The sequence below is a fragment of the Vipera berus genome (genome assembly GCF_964194415.1).
Source record: "Vipera berus genome assembly, chromosome: W".
NCBI lineage: Eukaryota > Metazoa > Chordata > Lepidosauria > Squamata > Viperidae > Vipera > Vipera berus.
The window spans coordinates 60,264,175-60,279,902 of NC_138210.1; the positions used below are offsets into that span (position 1 = coordinate 60,264,175).

Sequence of the window (15,728 nt, forward strand, 5' to 3'; positions counted from 1 at the left end):
AAAGGGAAAGGCTAAATGGAGGCTAAAATCGGGATGGGGGGGGAAGATGGGAGGTCGCCTTTGTGGTGCTCCCCGTTGTTACCAGGATCTGGAGAAAGATGGTTGCCCGTTTCTAACCCCCCCTCCCTTTTCCTTCTCCTTCCCCGATCTCCTCCCCTCACGCCCCTTTCCCTTTCCTTGTTGGCAGCTCGGATTGGCAGAGGCGGAGCTGGAAGGGGGAGGGGAGAGGATCCTGGGGGAGGGGTCTCCCTGGGGTGGGGGGAGGTGGTGTTTGCAGTCAGAGTCAAAGGCAAGTGAAGGTGGAAGGAGAGACCGAGTGGCGGAGCGCAGGCAGGGAAGCCGCTGCAGACAAGGCAGACGAAGCGACGCACGGACAGAGGGTATCCCGAAACAAGGGGAGGGGTAGACAATGTGGGGGGGAGGGGCTGCTAAACTGAAAAATGTGATTGTTATTTTTCTTTCTCCCCCCCTCTTCCCTTTTCCTCGTATGCCTGCTTCTCCCCAGATCGAGCACCCAGGAAAAAAAAACCAGGCAAGGGAAATCTGTTGCAAGGTGTGTGTTAAGCCTTAAGAGACGAGCGTGCTCTCTATATATTACAGAACCACCTCCCCACCTTTCGGCTCCAACCCCTGCCCACCCCCATCCCAAATTGGGTAGCTTTCGTTCCCAAAGGAGGCTGCAGGCAAACAAACAAACAAACAAAAGTCCTCCACCGCCCCTCCCCAAGTCAAAACATTCTTGCGCTGTAGGTGGCGGTCTCGATGCCTGTGTTATTAATTTATTTTATTTTATTTTAATCTCATGCTGGCATTTTCCCCCTTGGTCGCTCTGTGATGGGGGGGGCGGGGGCGGCGGCTTCCTCTTTCTCACCCGAGCCGGCGCTGCTTCGGATTAATACCCTGCCTGGGTTCATGAATTCGCTGGGCAATTGACCTAATCGGCAAACTCAAATGTCAAATTGGGGGGGGGGGGCGGGGCGGAGAGAAAGAAAGAAAAAAACCCCACTCCGGATGGGAGGTAGCCTTTTCCGCCGCACACACCCCCAAACCCCCCCCCCCCAGACCTTGAAGGGCCAAATTACGCTGGTTTGGGCCGAGGAGAATCTTTTCTCTTTGAGGGTGCTGGGAGGGAGGGTGTCAGGGGGGAGAGGGGAGGGCCCGAGATCCTTACCTCCTGGGAGAGAGGGGGGGAAAAAGATGGGAGGATTAACCGGATTGCAGTAAAGGGGAGGGGGGAAATGTGTAAACTGGCTTGTCTGGGTCTCTGGGGAAGGAGGGTTAAATGCAGGTGAGTGTGCAAACTAAATGCTGCTGGATGCTGGACCCAGGCTGTCAGGGCTCTAAGCGCTAATGGCTAGAAAGAAGCCTGCGCTGAAGCCAAGAGTTTCACAGGTTCAGGAATCCAGATGTGTGGGAGGGACGGCAGGTGGTTTTTCCAAAGGAATTGGCTTTAGAGTGGTAGGGTTGGGGACAGGATCAGCCCCGTAAATGGAGTGGTGGTTAATAGAATTCATGGACCTCCAGTGCATTAAAAAAACTACAAACTTAGCTTTGTGCTAGGTTTCTGAGAGATGGGTTGAGTTAAAGCAGGTGAATTGGGGGGGGGGCGGTTCCTGCATTTCCTGAGAGAGGCAATAAAAGAGCATGAAGTAGGAACTGGTTGGTTGTCAGGAGAATAATAGGAAGTGAAACTGGGTTCCTTCTACTTGCAGGGGTTACAGAAAGGAAGCTTGCGAAGGCACTGGGCGCTACTGAGGCTACATATGCGGGGGTGGGGTGGGGTGGGGGGAGGGAAATCTATGAATGAAGTCCAAGGATTTTTATTCCTAGTCCAGAGCAAGGCATGGTGGAGAGAGAATGTTCCTATTCCCTGGAGCCAGACAGGAGTGTGTTCTGCTGCCTGGTTTTGCAGCCAGAGGCTTCATATGGTGGTGCCAAGGGGGCTTGGCAGGGAGCCACTCCTTGTGTTGGAACCTGTAGGCACCTGGAAACTTTCTGGCACTGGTTGCCCTGTTGGCCCACAAGTAGTTCCTGGTCTTGTGCTGAAAATAAAGGGAATGCTTCTCATACAAGGGTGAGTTTGCCTCTAGCCATGTTTCAGAAGGCTGTAATCTGACCTTCAGTCCCCTGCAGATATGTTGCAGGGGTGTCAGACTGCCGGCCTGCGGGCCGGATGCGTCATCGGCAAGCCACGCCCACCCCATTGCCGGCAATGGCGAAAAAGCTCTGATACGTTGCGCGACGTCATGTGACGTCGCGAGTTTGACGTGTCTGATAAGGAGTCAATACCTTATTGGCCAAAGAAAAAGGTTGTGGGAATAAGCCAAGATGAATAGTTGTAGTAGCAACTGATTTAGTCTATCCACATGTGCTTCCATGTGCCCCACTTGCAACATAGTTTCAGTTGTTTCTATTTTGCTTTTAAATTGGAGCATATTTTGTTAAGGTCAGGAATCACTAGATTCGGTACCAAGAAAATTGGGAGCAGTCAGTAAGCATATGTAGCTTGCTACAGCTTGGGTGAATCATACAGTACATTTGAAATTCTTAATCCCTAAGTGGATGTTAATAGGAATTAATACCTTTGTAGATATATCGGTAATGTGGGCTATGAGGTAGGAGGTCCTTTAGGCAGGGAAAGGAAGTTTTGAAGATCCCAATGCTGAACTACAGTTCCCAGTACCCCTCATTGTAGGCTGCATTGGGACTATTATTGCTCACCCATAGCAGATGAACTATTCAGCCCAGGATCAAATGTAATCAGCTTCTCTACGTGTATCTGTCCATGATTTGGAGGAAATAAATACAGTATGCATTGCTCACCATGTAAACAGTACTTAATCCACATCTTGCATTTTGTGCAACATTGAAGGTGCTGCTCAGACATATGGAAACCTTATTCCTAGCAGGGCTTCTTTTGCTTTTAACTGTTCAACAGACGGGTATGTCTAGCACAGCAGTTCTAAACTTCACAAACTACACCTGTTGGTCTTTGGCCTCTAAGTTGAATTGGTGGCCAAAAAAAATGGAGTCCTGCCAAACCAGATGAGAAGAAGAAAAAAAAAGGCAGCAATTTTGGAAAGCATATTGGGAAAGAATGAGACAAAGAAGCCAAGAATCCTTAAGGTCAGGATAGCTAGAAACGGGGGTACTTTTCCATTTGGAAGCATGGATCTCCCACTCCCCTAGTCCATACTTTCTTTTCTGCCTTCTTAACAAGGAATGACGGAATCCTGATGCCTGGCATGAGTCTAGTCTTCTTTGTATAGAGCAGGGGGTGTCTATTAAGTGGAGACACCCAGCCTTGGAGACGGGAATCATGACTTTCTGGATGCTTGAAGCTCTTTACAGGCCCCATTAAGGGCCCCTCGGTGGCAAGGAGCTCCTGGGGAACTGGATGGGTGCCCAGTCATGGTGATCGTAAGAGCTATTTATGGCCCAGGAGGGAGATCCTTGGATGGAGCCCAGAGTGGGAAGCAGACATAGTACCTGAGGGAGGAGGAGAGAGAGATAGAGAGACAGGAGAAGAAAGAATGGAAGGTTGCCTGTACGTACAGGGCCCTGCAGAGCCTACCCAAGAGCCAACGATGGAGCAACTCTTAAGAGATGAAAGAGAGGGTGGGCTTGCAGCCAGGCAGAGGAAAATAGCCTAGTTGCTAAGAGTGAAGGGGGGAATGCTTAGTCATTCATTTGCCTCCCTTCGCTCCCCCCCCCTTTTTTTTGCATTGCAAGAAGAATGCCAATGCAAAATCTTTTGTAGCATGATAGGGCATGTAAGCATTCTCTGAATTATGTATTAGGGATTGGGAAGTAGAGATGAGGGGAGACAGTGATCCATTTGGGAACAAACAGTGCTACACGTCTCTAATTTCTCTTTGTATAGGAATGGGCAGGTCCCTAAAAGAGACCTTTCTGGGATTCAGATCTTTGTAGCTATAATTCAGTGTGCTATCATACTTAGAAGCACATGTATTTGTGAATGTACAGTCCCAAGTTTCCCTTGAGGCAAGAGAAATGCCAGTTCCATTTTTTTAAAAAACTGAGAAGACTCATCAGGATATATGTCTGGGTTGGCAGAACATATGTGGACATATCTCTAGCACAGTACAGTTAATAACTTTGTGTTCTGGTCTTGTGCAAGTTCCTATTTTTTTTAAAAAAACCAGTGTTCATAAGAAGGCTGTAAACTAGATAGGTAATGACTGTTCCACAGTGGAGTTCAGCATCAACTGATGATGTGCAGATATCAAGATGTGATGGATGAAAACAGTTCCCACATTCAGATGGACCCTCTGCATTGTATTTAGGTGTATCCTTAAGTAAGGGGCTATCCCACTATGTATAAATACATAGTTGGGATACACTTCTGTATATTAAGGATTTGCACACAGAGAAATTATTTTGAATAAGGCTTTGAACCTCAACAATTATTTTTTAAAACCAATTAAATGACCAAAGATTTAGTGATCAAGGCAGTCTAGAAACTGGGAGACCAGTTCTAATCCTGCTTTAGGCATGTTACCAACTGTGTGACATTGAGCCAGTCACTCACTCTCAGTCCTAGAAAACAGACAATGGTAAACCACTTCTGAAATCTTGCCAAGAAAAAAATCTTGCTAAGACTTGTCCAGGTAGTTGCCAGGAGTCAACAGTGACTTGCAGGCACACACGTACTACACACAAAATACTTACAAGTTTTCTAAATCTTAAAGAGATTTATCTACATCTTGCAAAATGTTAAGAAAACTAAAATTTGTTGAAATTGATGGTATTTTGGACACATGTATCCTAATGCAATATAATACAGTAATATTTTACATTACTTTAATGTCCATACCAAAGATTACTGCAGTACCCCGACAGATCATCAGTCATTCTTAGATTATAGGTTAGGAATCATTATGGTAGTGAAAATGCTCTGTTCATTATGTTACATTAGTGATATATGAGCATGTACGAATCAACTCTGAAGTAAAAGGTAATTTGCCCAAAGTGCCAAGTGAACAAGATGGATAGTTTTAACCAAGGTGAATTAAATATTCCAAAATAAAAACTGATTTAATTTAAACTTCCCATTTTGAAATGTTTTCTGAATAGGCCCAGATGGCTATAACACAAAGTACACAGGCTAGGTTCCACATCATGCAAGAGCTTTGCTTGGTTTTAGCTTGGTATATTGACTGAACACCAGCCATTATGGTTTATTGATCACCAAACCTATGAAGAAAGCACCTAACTGTCATAATATAAGCCACGGTTAAGCAAATAATGGCTTAGCACAATGTACTAACTAAGCCATTATTTGCTTAGCTTTTGCTAGCACAAAAGAGCCTTGGTGACGCAGTGGATAGAATGCAGTACTGCAGGCTAACTCACTGCTCACTCCAGGAGTTCAATTTTGAACAGCTCAAAGTTGACTCAGCCTTCCATCCTTCCAGGGTTGGTAAAATGAGGACCCAGATTGTAAACTGCTTAGAGAGGGCTGTACAGCACTATGAAGCAGTATATAAGTCTAAGTGCTATTGCTGTTGCTACTAACAATCAGGGAGTAGGTCAATCAGAGCAAGCTATTGATTGGTTTTAGTTTAATGTTTTGTGTAATGTTTATATGTAAACTATGACTAATTGAATCATGGCTTACCATAATATGTAAACTAAGACTACTCAAATCAATAGTCTTATTCTCTCTTCCTGGGAGTATAGAGGAAGGAGTTTAAAATGGCTATACAGTGTTATGTAATATGTAAATATGTGCCCCCTGATTCCACACACTTAACTTATCCTAGATCTGTCCAAATTGGCAGGACATAAAATAAACATTTGGGAGCACATTCCAAAATGTATGATTGTACCCCAGATGCCATACAACTTCACCTGTGTCTCTTTGTTGAAAGCTAGATTGCACACACATGTTAATAAAAGTCCAAAATGGACTCCACCCCACCCCCCACCCCGCTCCTGAGAAGGCCTTCACATTTAAAATTTAGACTAGTGTTTCTCAACCTCATCAACTTAAAGATGTGTAGACTTCAACTCCCAGAATTCCCCAGCCAGTATGGGAGTTGAAGTCCACACGTCTTAAAGCTGCTGAGGTTGAGAAACACTCCTTTAGACTAATGGTTCTTGACCTTTTCTTCACCATGGACCCCCTTTAGATACCTTTTGGGGCCATCAACTATGGCCATGGACCCCCAAGATTGAACTCAAGATTTAAATCATAACATTTCTTCATACATATTGTTTTAGCACATAGTAATTAGTTGCATAAAATAGGAAACAATCATGGTGTCCTTGGATAAGGTCAGCGAGCGATTTCCATATTGCAGGGAGAGACAACCTGGTACCTTCACAAGTTTTGAACTTCAATTCTTATTAGAGGGTGGCAGCATAGACCATAGGATGATTGTGGGAATCATGATCCCAAACATCTGGAGGGCTCCAAACTGCCAACTTCTACACCTAGCAATTATATTAGTTGCACTGGTTAATGTTGTAACCCAATAAAACATTCTAGCAGGAAACAAAATGTAGGTGACAAAATTGTATTGCTATAATACATAATCTCAGAAGTTGGGTGTTTTTACTAATAGTTATTAGTCAAGTAAAAATTAATTTATGCAGAAAAGCATTTTCTGTTGAGTTGCTGTTAGGATGTGCTCCCGTAATCCCAGCCAGTAAATTGGCTGAAGAATTATCTGTGTTAAAAAAACCATGCATTTAGAAGGCAACAAGTTAGACAAGGTTGCCACTCAGAAAATGGACAGGGTGTCGTATATCAAATAAACCTGTTTATGTTTACATTTCAATCTGAATCGCTTTTATTTCATAATGAAATGGATCTGAAGTGCCCTTTATCACTATAATATAAACATTTGTTTATATGCAACCTGCATGGGGAGAACTTTTCTTCTAGAAATGCAAACATTTAGGAACTGAATGTATCTTCTGGAAGAATGATGGAAGGGAAGGGGCAAATAGGGAATCCTGAGCCCTAGGGGAGAGTTTTGAAGAAGTTTGAACACAACTTTGCAGCTTTATGGATCTGAACTTTTTTGCTGCTCCAGATGGCTACTAGGAGCATATTAAAATGGGCTGTATAACAAAATAATAGGTTTCATGCATTGCTAAATGGCTAATTCCAGTGGTGTTTCGAATATGCTGCAGAATATTTATTTAAAAGGAAAAAAAGAGCATTGAGGCCTCTCTTGGAATTCTTTTGTCATTACTATACAGCTGGTCCTCAACGTATGCCCATAATGGATCCTGCCCAGCTTGGTTGTAAGCCATAACAGTCATAAATTGGGTCATCCACATGACTAACTCAATTTTATGACCATTTTTTTTCAGTGCTCATTAAGCAAACAAATAGTTTGCTAAGAGCTGATTTTGCCAAAAAGAAAAATGGAAGTAAATGCCACTTTTTGGTGAAATCAGTCATGTAATCATGGGATGCTACAAAGGGCTGTATATGTGAGCCAGTTGCCAAGCACCAAAAGTGCTTTCACGTGATCATGGTAGGCTGGCCATCAGAACTTCAGAACCAAGTCATAAGTACTCCCGGGGAGGTCCATCATAACTTTGAACAGTCAGTAAGCGACTAATCATAAGTTGAGGACTATGTGTATTACTCATGAAGCAACTGTTACAATTCTTGATTATCTGCTGCCATCCTAGCAGGGATCTACATTGCTGGTGCTGTCCCTCTTGCAGAGTGGACCATGGCATTCCATGGCCACAGACTAGATGCACTGAACATTCTGTGGATTGCATTGGACATTTTTGTTCAAAGCTACTGAGAACAGTTGGGAGCTAATTTTGGAACATTCCTAAAGGTGCATTATCAAACCTCCTGGAATATTAAGGTAAAGGTAAAGGTTCCCCCGCACATGCGTGTTAGTCATTTCCGACTCTAGGGGCCGGTGCTCATCTCCGTTTCAAAGCCGAAGAGCCAGCGTTTGTCCAAGGACGTCTCCGTGGTCATGTGGCCAGCATGACTAGATGCCAAAGACGCACGGAACGCTGTTACCTTCCCACTGTAGTGGTCCCTATTTTTCTACTTGCATTTTTACATGCTTTCGAACTGCTAGGTTGGCAGAAGCTGGGACGAGTAACAGGCGCTCACTCTGTTACACAGCACTCGGGATTCGACCCGCCAAACTGCCGACCTTCTGATCGACAAGCTCAGCGTCCTAACCCACTGAGCCACCGTGTCCCTCCTGGAATATTGGAAGAGTCCTAAAACATGTCATGGCAATCTTTGAAACTGTTGTGACTCAGGGCCAGCCTGTGGGCCCGGCAGCCGGCTCGGATGTATCGGATGACTCAGATGAGGGGGAGGAGGAGGGTGTGGAAGACGAACCGGCTGATGATGGCTTGCCGGTTTGGCAGAGCTCCCAGCCGGGGCCCTCTTCTCAGCTGCGTGAGCCCGATAGTGCGGAGGATGATGACCCACAGCTGGCCCTGTTCAAGGACGCCCGACGCAGGAGGCAGTCGAGCAGGAACAAACAAAGAAAGGCTGTGGGACTCCTCGGGAGGAGGCACAGGGAGACCACGCCCTGAACTCTAAATAAAAGGAGTGTTTGGGGAGGGGCTGGTTGCTGAAAGCAACCCTTCCGCTTGAGGATTCAAGTTCCAGTGTTTTTGTTTCTTGTTCTGTTAATTGACTAATAAATCTTGGCAGACGCTTTTCAGCCTTGAACGCTCTCCAGTCTCTACTGCTTGAACAGGGGTTTGCCTTATTACAAGGCCGGTAGTTGGCTGGTTCAGAACAGTTTGCTTTCAGCCTCCCACCCCTTACTACTACGATGGAGCAGCTTCTTGCCGAGAATGCTCAGCTCACCCAGCAACTCACTTTGCTGGCAGCTCAGGTGGCTCAACTGCAAGCTCAGGTACATGCTGCACCCCCACCCAGGAGGAAATGTCAGATAGCTATGCCGGATAAGTTTGCTGGCAACCCAGAACTGTTTCCTGCCTTCCTGGGACAATGCCAGCTTTTTATCAGCGTGAGAGCAGCTGATTTCCCCACTGACCGAGATAAGGTGGGATTCGTGTTGAGCCTTCTGTCGGGGGATGCAGCTCGTTGGGGCACGCCTCTGCTGGCACAGCCTAGCCCTTTGTTGGATAACTTTGGGGGGTTTTGTGACCATTTGCGCCTCATGTACGAGGACCCGATTAAGGCGCAGACTGCCACCCGACGCCTGAAAGCTTTGAGGCAGGGTCAGCGCCCCCTACAGGCCTACATCAGCGATTTCCGGCTGCTTAGCCAGGATTCCGCCTGGAATGAGGCTGCGCTCGTGGATGCCTTCCAGGATGGCTTGTCGGAGGAGATGTTGGATGAGCTGGCCCGCGTGGACATTCCCTCAGACCTGAATGGGCTGATCCATCTTTGTCTGCGGATCGATGCCCGGCTGCAGCAGCGAAAGAGTCGCCGTGCCACCCCACAGACCGCTGCCGCTCCTGTTGAGCGTGTGCCCCCAGTCCAGAGGGAGGAGCCAATGGAGCTGGGTGCCGCCAGGTCCCGTCTATCGGTGACGGAAATGGACAGACGACGATCGGGGGGGGTTGTGTTTTTACTGTGGGGACCCTGGACATTTGGCTGCTTCTTGCCCAAAGAAGCGTCAGCGGGCATCAGTGACCAAGCCGGCCCCGAGAAAGTCCCCTGCTTTGCTGTCGGGAAACGGCCCGAGCCCGATCTAGACGGTGTGATAGATCGGGCGACCCACCACGACCACGCCGAGCGACGCCATTCCGACGGTACCTGTGAACCTCCACGGCATTTGATTTTGGAGGCACGTCTGATCCTTCCTGGCAAGCCAGAGGGGATTCCGGTCCATGCCTTAATTGACTCTGGGGCTACCACTAACTTTATGGACTCGGCCTTCGTGGCCAAATGGGCTGTTCCCCAGTGTCCGGTGGATCCGCCCATGCTAGTGGAGACTATTGATGGTCGAGTGCTCCTGTCCGGGCCTATTACGGCCGCCACGCAACCAGTGTGTATGGCCATCAGTTCCCATGTGGAGGCCATCCAGTTCTACATCACTTCGGATCTGCACTTCCCCGTGGTCTTGGGACTGGCGTGGCTCCGGGCGCATGATCCACAGATCTATTGGTCTCAGAACTTGGTCACCTTCCCAAGTTTGCAGTGCGTGGACCACACCCGCCATATCTGTGCCGGCCAGGTGGAGGGTTCCTCAGGGGTTTCCTTGCCTCCCGAACTGTCCGACTTTGCTGATGTGTTCAGCGAGTCAGAGGCGGACCAATTACCCCCGCACAGGCCCTATGACTGTTCCATTGATCTAGTCCCTGATGCGCCTCTCCCAGTGGGGCGTTTGTACTCCATGTCGGAGCCCGAGTTGGCTGCATTGCGGGACTTCTTGACAAAGAATTTGGCTCGTGGTTTCATCCGGCCCTCGTCCTCGCCAGTGTCTGCGCCCGTGCTCTTCGTCAAAAAGAAGTCGGGCGAGTTACGGCTTTGCTGTGACTACCGGAAACTCAACGCCATCACGGTGCGTAACCGCTACCCGCTGCCCCTCATCCCCGAGCTCTTGGACCGACTCCGGGAGGCTAAGATCTTCACGAAACTGGACCTGTGTGGAGCTTACAACCTCGTCAGGGTTCGGCCGGGTGATGAGTGGAAGACGGCGTTTGGTACTCGCTATGGACATTTCGAGTACACGGTGATGCCGTTTGGTCTGACCAACGCCCCCGCTGTGTTTCAGCATTTTATGAACGACATCTTTCGAGATCTGTTGGACCAGTTTGTCGTAATTTACCTGGACGACATCCTGATTTACTCCCCGTCGCGTGAAGCGCATCATCAGCATCTCCGACAGGTCCTGCAGCGCCTCCGGAAACATCGGCTGTTTGCCAAGTTGGAGAAGTGCCAGTTCTACCAGGTGACCATCGATTTCCTGGGTCACCGCATTTCTCCTGAGGGCATCGCCATGGAACCGAGTAAAGTTGAGTCGTTGCAGAGTTGGCAACCCCCGCGTCGCGTGAAGGATGTTCAGCGACTTCTTGGATTTGCCAACTACTATCGAACATTCATCCCTGGCTTTGCTGCCTTGACAGCCCCCCTCACCCGGCTCCTGCAGAAGAAGACTCGGTTCCAGTGGAACGCCCCCGAACAACAGGCGTTCCAAGCTTTGAAGGACGCCTTTATGAAGGAGCCCATCTTGAAGCATCCCGACCCGCAACGGCCGTTTGTCGTGGAGGCGGACGCCTCCGACATTGCCATTGGGGCCGTGTTACTCCAGGCAGCGACGCCCAACGGTACCCTTTTCCCTTGCGCGTATCACTCTCGGAAATTGAATCCCTCGGAGCGCAACTATACCATCTGGGAGAAGGAGCTGCTGGCCATCAAGGCGGCGTTCGAGGCTTGGAGGCATCATCTGGAGGGGGCGCGGCATCAAATCGAGGTCCGGACGGACCACAAGAATCTGGAAAGCCTGCAGACCGCTCGGAATTTGAACCAACGCCAGATCCGGTGGTCCCTCTTCTTTGCGAGGTTTGACTTCCGGGTGCGGTACATACCAAGCGGGCACAACCAGAGAGCGGATGCTCTGTCCAGGAAGCCCGAGTACACCCGAGTGGAAGACAAGCTTCCGCCCAGGACAGTGATCCCCATCGAGTCTTTTGCTGCGGTGCGGGAGCCGGTGGATATACGGGCTCGGATCCGGGAGGCGCAGCAGCAGGAGGCGTGGGTGGCTCAGCGGAAGGAAGAGGTGGGGCCAGATTCGCCTTGGTCGGTCACGGATGGACTCCTGTATTATCGTGACCGGCTCTATGTTCCAGGAGGGCCACTCAGGGGACTCGTCCTCAGCCAGTGCCATGATAACCCGGCTGCGGGGCATTTTGGCCTGTTCAAGACTCTGAACCTGGTCTCCCGTACCTTCTGGTGGCCCCGAGTCCGACACGACGTCCAGTCTTATGTCACCTCCTGCATCCCATGCAGGCAGGCCAAGTCAGCGACAGGGGCCCCGCCTGGTTTACTGCAGCCTTTGCCAACACCCAAGAGACCCTGGGGGGCTGTGTCCATGGACTTTCTGACGGATCTACCCCCATCCTCCGGCTTCACGACAGTGTTTGTGGTGGTGGACATGTTGACCAAGATGGCGCACTTCATCCCCTGTCGCGGCTTACCGTCAGCTCGCGCCACTAGTCGCATGTTCATCCAACAGGTGTTCCGGCTGCACGGCCTTCCCGATAGAGTCGTCTCCGATAGGGGGGCCCAGTTTACAGCCCGCTTCTGGCAGGAGTTGATGCGGGCGTTGTACATTAAGGTTTGCCTCTCGTCCGCGCATCATCCTCAGACCGACGGGGGTACCGAGAAGGTCATCGGCATCTTAGAGCAGTATCTGCGCTGCTACGTTAACCTGCAGCAGGACAATTGGGTGGACTATTTGGCCATAGCCGAGTTTGCCTTTAACAACTCGCAGCACACCTCCACGCAGATGACACCGTTCTTGGCCAACGTGGGTTATCACCCCCGGTTTTTCCCCCTTTCTCCCGTGGACTCACCGGAGCCGGCAGCGAACGAATTCATGGTGGAGTTACAGGCGATCCATCGGTTGGTGCGACGGCAGCTGGAGAAGGCCAAGGCCGACTACAAGAGGTTCGCCGATCGGTCGAGAAGGGATACGCCTCCACTATCGGTGGGGGATCGGGTCTGGCTGTCCACCAGGAACCTACCATCCACTCGGCCGGCGAGGAAGCTGGACCACCGTTACCTTGGACCGTTCCCAGTCGAGGCCGTCATCAACCCGGTCGCCTATCGTTTAACTCTGCCACGTTCCCTGCGCGTGCACCCCGTCTTCCATCGGTCCTTGTTGGTCCCCGAACAACCGGCTTGTCCACTTCGCCAAGCGGAACCTCCCCCATCAGGACCTCGCGATGGCGGCAGCACCCCCGAGTACGAGGTCGCCAGCATCAGGGATTCCCGCTGGCTGAAAGGTCGCTTCCAGTACCTGATCGAGTGGAAAGGGTACGGGCCGGAGGACTTCACATGGGAAGACGCGACCGCCGTTCATGCCCCTGCGTTGGTGACTGCTTTTCACGAACAGTTCCCATCCCGACCGCATCCGGATCGGCAGCCCCGGGGGAAGGGCCCTGCGGTGCGGGATAGTGTTGTGACTCAGGGCCAGCCTGTGGGCCCGGCAGCCGGCTCGGATGTATCGGATGACTCAGATGAGGGGGAGGAGGAGGGTGTGGAAGACGAACCGGCTGATGATGGCTTGCCGGTTTGGCAGAGCTCCCAGCCGGGGCCCTCTTCTCAGCTGCGTGAGCCCGATAGTGCGGAGGATGATGACCCACAGCTGGCCCTGTTCAAGGACGCCCGACGCAGGAGGCAGTCGAGCAGGAACAAACAAAGAAAGGCTGTGGGACTCCTCGGGAGGAGGCACAGGGAGACCACGCCCTGAACTCTAAATAAAAGGAGTGTTTGGGGAGGGGCTGGTTGCTGAAAGCAACCCTTCCGCTTGAGGATTCAAGTTCCAGTGTTTTTGTTTCTTGTTCTGTTAATTGACTAATAAATCTTGGCAGACGCTTTTCAGCCTTGAACGCTCTCCAGTCTCTACTGCTTGAACAGGGGTTTGCCTTATTACAAGGCCGGTAGTTGGCTGGTTCAGAACAGAAACACAGTGACTACCAAGGACTGTAGCTCACTGGTAAAGTACCTTTTTAAAAGACTTTTATTTTCAAAGATTTTTTTATATAAATAACTCAAGGCAGCAAACGTGCACAATACTCTCTGCTCCTCAACAACAACCCTGTGAGGTGAGTTTAGCCAAAAGAGAGTGACTGGCCCAAAGTTACCCAGCTGGCTTATATTCCTGTCTCATTTGGCTGTTGCTGGCCACTTGCCAAGGTGTGGCTGTTTATATGAAATCATGCCTGATTACCGTACATAATGAGTGGGGTCTAGATGATCAAGTTTGCTCTCTTGCGTTACCCTCTCCCAGCTTCAGTTCCACTATCTGCAGAAAGCAAGGTGGTTTTCTGCACTGAAATTGGAAACAGAAAACCATCTCAACTGGATAATTAAAACTCTGTTCAAATCAAGGCAAGGTATCTCACACATATCACAAGATCACAAAACAACAAGCATATCAGTGTGTTTGCAACATTTGGTCTATTAAAAGGCTGTTTAAAAAAATCTATTTTTGAGGTGATAGACTGAGAATGTATGTTATATGTTAATTCAAATTTGTTTTGGAGAGCAGCCATAAACAGCTTTTTCTCAATCTGACACTTTGCAGATATTGTCAGACCGCAGTTCCAGAATTCCTAAGAGCTGCTATGGCTTGGAATTTGGGGAGTTGTACTCAGGGCTTTTTTTCTCATAGAACACTCAGAATGGAGTTCCGGCACCTTTTTTGGATGGAACTTTGTAGGTTAGGCAAGGCAGGTTGTATGACGTGTGAGTTCCGGCACCTTTTTCTTTTACAAAAAAAGCACTGGTTGTACTCCCAACCTAACTGGAAGGCAGGAGGCTGGGAAGGCTGATTTTAAAAGTGTATAAAGGTGTGCAGGAAAGAGCCAGAAAGATGAAGCTTTAAAAATGAGATGAAAAACTTGGCAGTTTTCACAATTACTTGGCATCTTTTGTGTGTCCAATGTCTCACATTTACAGCAAAGATTAATAGTATGAGTGCTGGTTTTATAACACTTTATAACAGTGGCCTCCAACCTTTTGGGCACCAGGGACCAGTTCTGTGAAGAGACGTTTTTCACAGATCGGAGGGGGCACGGTTTCGTGTGCTGCTTGCATCCCACGGATGGGACTTCACTTTGCGCGGACCGGTGTTGGTTCACAGACCAAGGGTTCAGGACCCCTGCTTTATAACATGTTCATAGATGTACCACGGTCTAGAAGAGGTCTAGAAACAGCTAAGTATTATTCATAGTAGAATACGTTTGATGGATGGCAGCGTCCACATCTTTGTTAGCTTAAGTTCAAAGCAATTGGTGGTTCTTATATGCATGTTGAGTTCTTGGTGATTTAGTTTCTTGGTGATTTTTTTTCTTCCTGAGGATATTTCATTACCTAGCTAAGTAACATCACCAGTGCAGAGCTACTAGTATTCTTCCACTCTGGATACACCTGACTGACCTATCATTCACTTGCTAGTTTGCAGCTGAATGAGAGATGTGGCCACATTGGAAAGTGTTGTATTTGGATATCCACATCTTATCTGTTTAGGTTAGTTCCAGCTGTGCAGTCATCAATTGATGGTGTCATTATCAAGTGAGGAAGAATGAAAATGACATCACCCAATCAATGTAGTAAATACATTTTCCCAATTGACATACGTATCCCCTGATGTCTTTGTCTTTTGTTCCAGGTGCCATGACAGAACTCCAGGAAGTGCAGATTACTGAAGAAAAGCCACTACTGCGAGCCCCAGGAGCACCTGATCCGGGCAAGGTCAGTACAAAGTGTGTGTGTGGGGGGGGGGGGCAGAACCGTCTCTCCCCATCCTTCTGCTGTTGCTTTTTTCCTCTTCTCATCAGCATATTTCCAAATTGTGTCCAGTCCTGCTTCTTTCCTTCCTTACCGGTCCTACTTTTTTCCTGTCTTTGCCCAGCAACTGCATTCATAACTGCCTTGTTCAAAACCTACCTTATAGGTTTATCAGTCTGGCAGTAGTTTTCCAGGTTTTCAGTTTTCCAGGTTTTTGCCCATCACTTAGAGCTGTAGCCTTTTAAAATAGAGATGCCAGAAATTGATG

At 48.8% G+C, this 15,728-nt stretch overlaps 1 protein-coding gene across 3 annotated transcripts in view; it reads left to right on the forward strand.

The window, feature by feature from the left end:
• The first annotated feature begins 263 nt into the window (after positions 1-263).
• The window catches only part of LOC308676110 (protein NDRG2-like), a 48,195-nt gene continuing 32,730 nt past the window's right edge, over positions 264-15,728 (forward strand). The window contains exons 1-3 of one of the 3 annotated variants that reach the window (XM_081341840.1): positions 290-380; positions 478-553; positions 15,342-15,424. In XM_081341840.1, the coding sequence (XP_081197966.1) occupies positions 15,347-15,424 (78 nt within the window). In that variant the 5' untranslated portion in view covers positions 290-380; positions 478-553; positions 15,342-15,346. Of the gene's footprint in view, positions 381-477; positions 554-15,341; positions 15,425-15,728 lie in introns of all 3 variants that reach the window. The other 2 variants (XM_081341839.1, XM_081341838.1) reach the window with 2 other exon arrangements.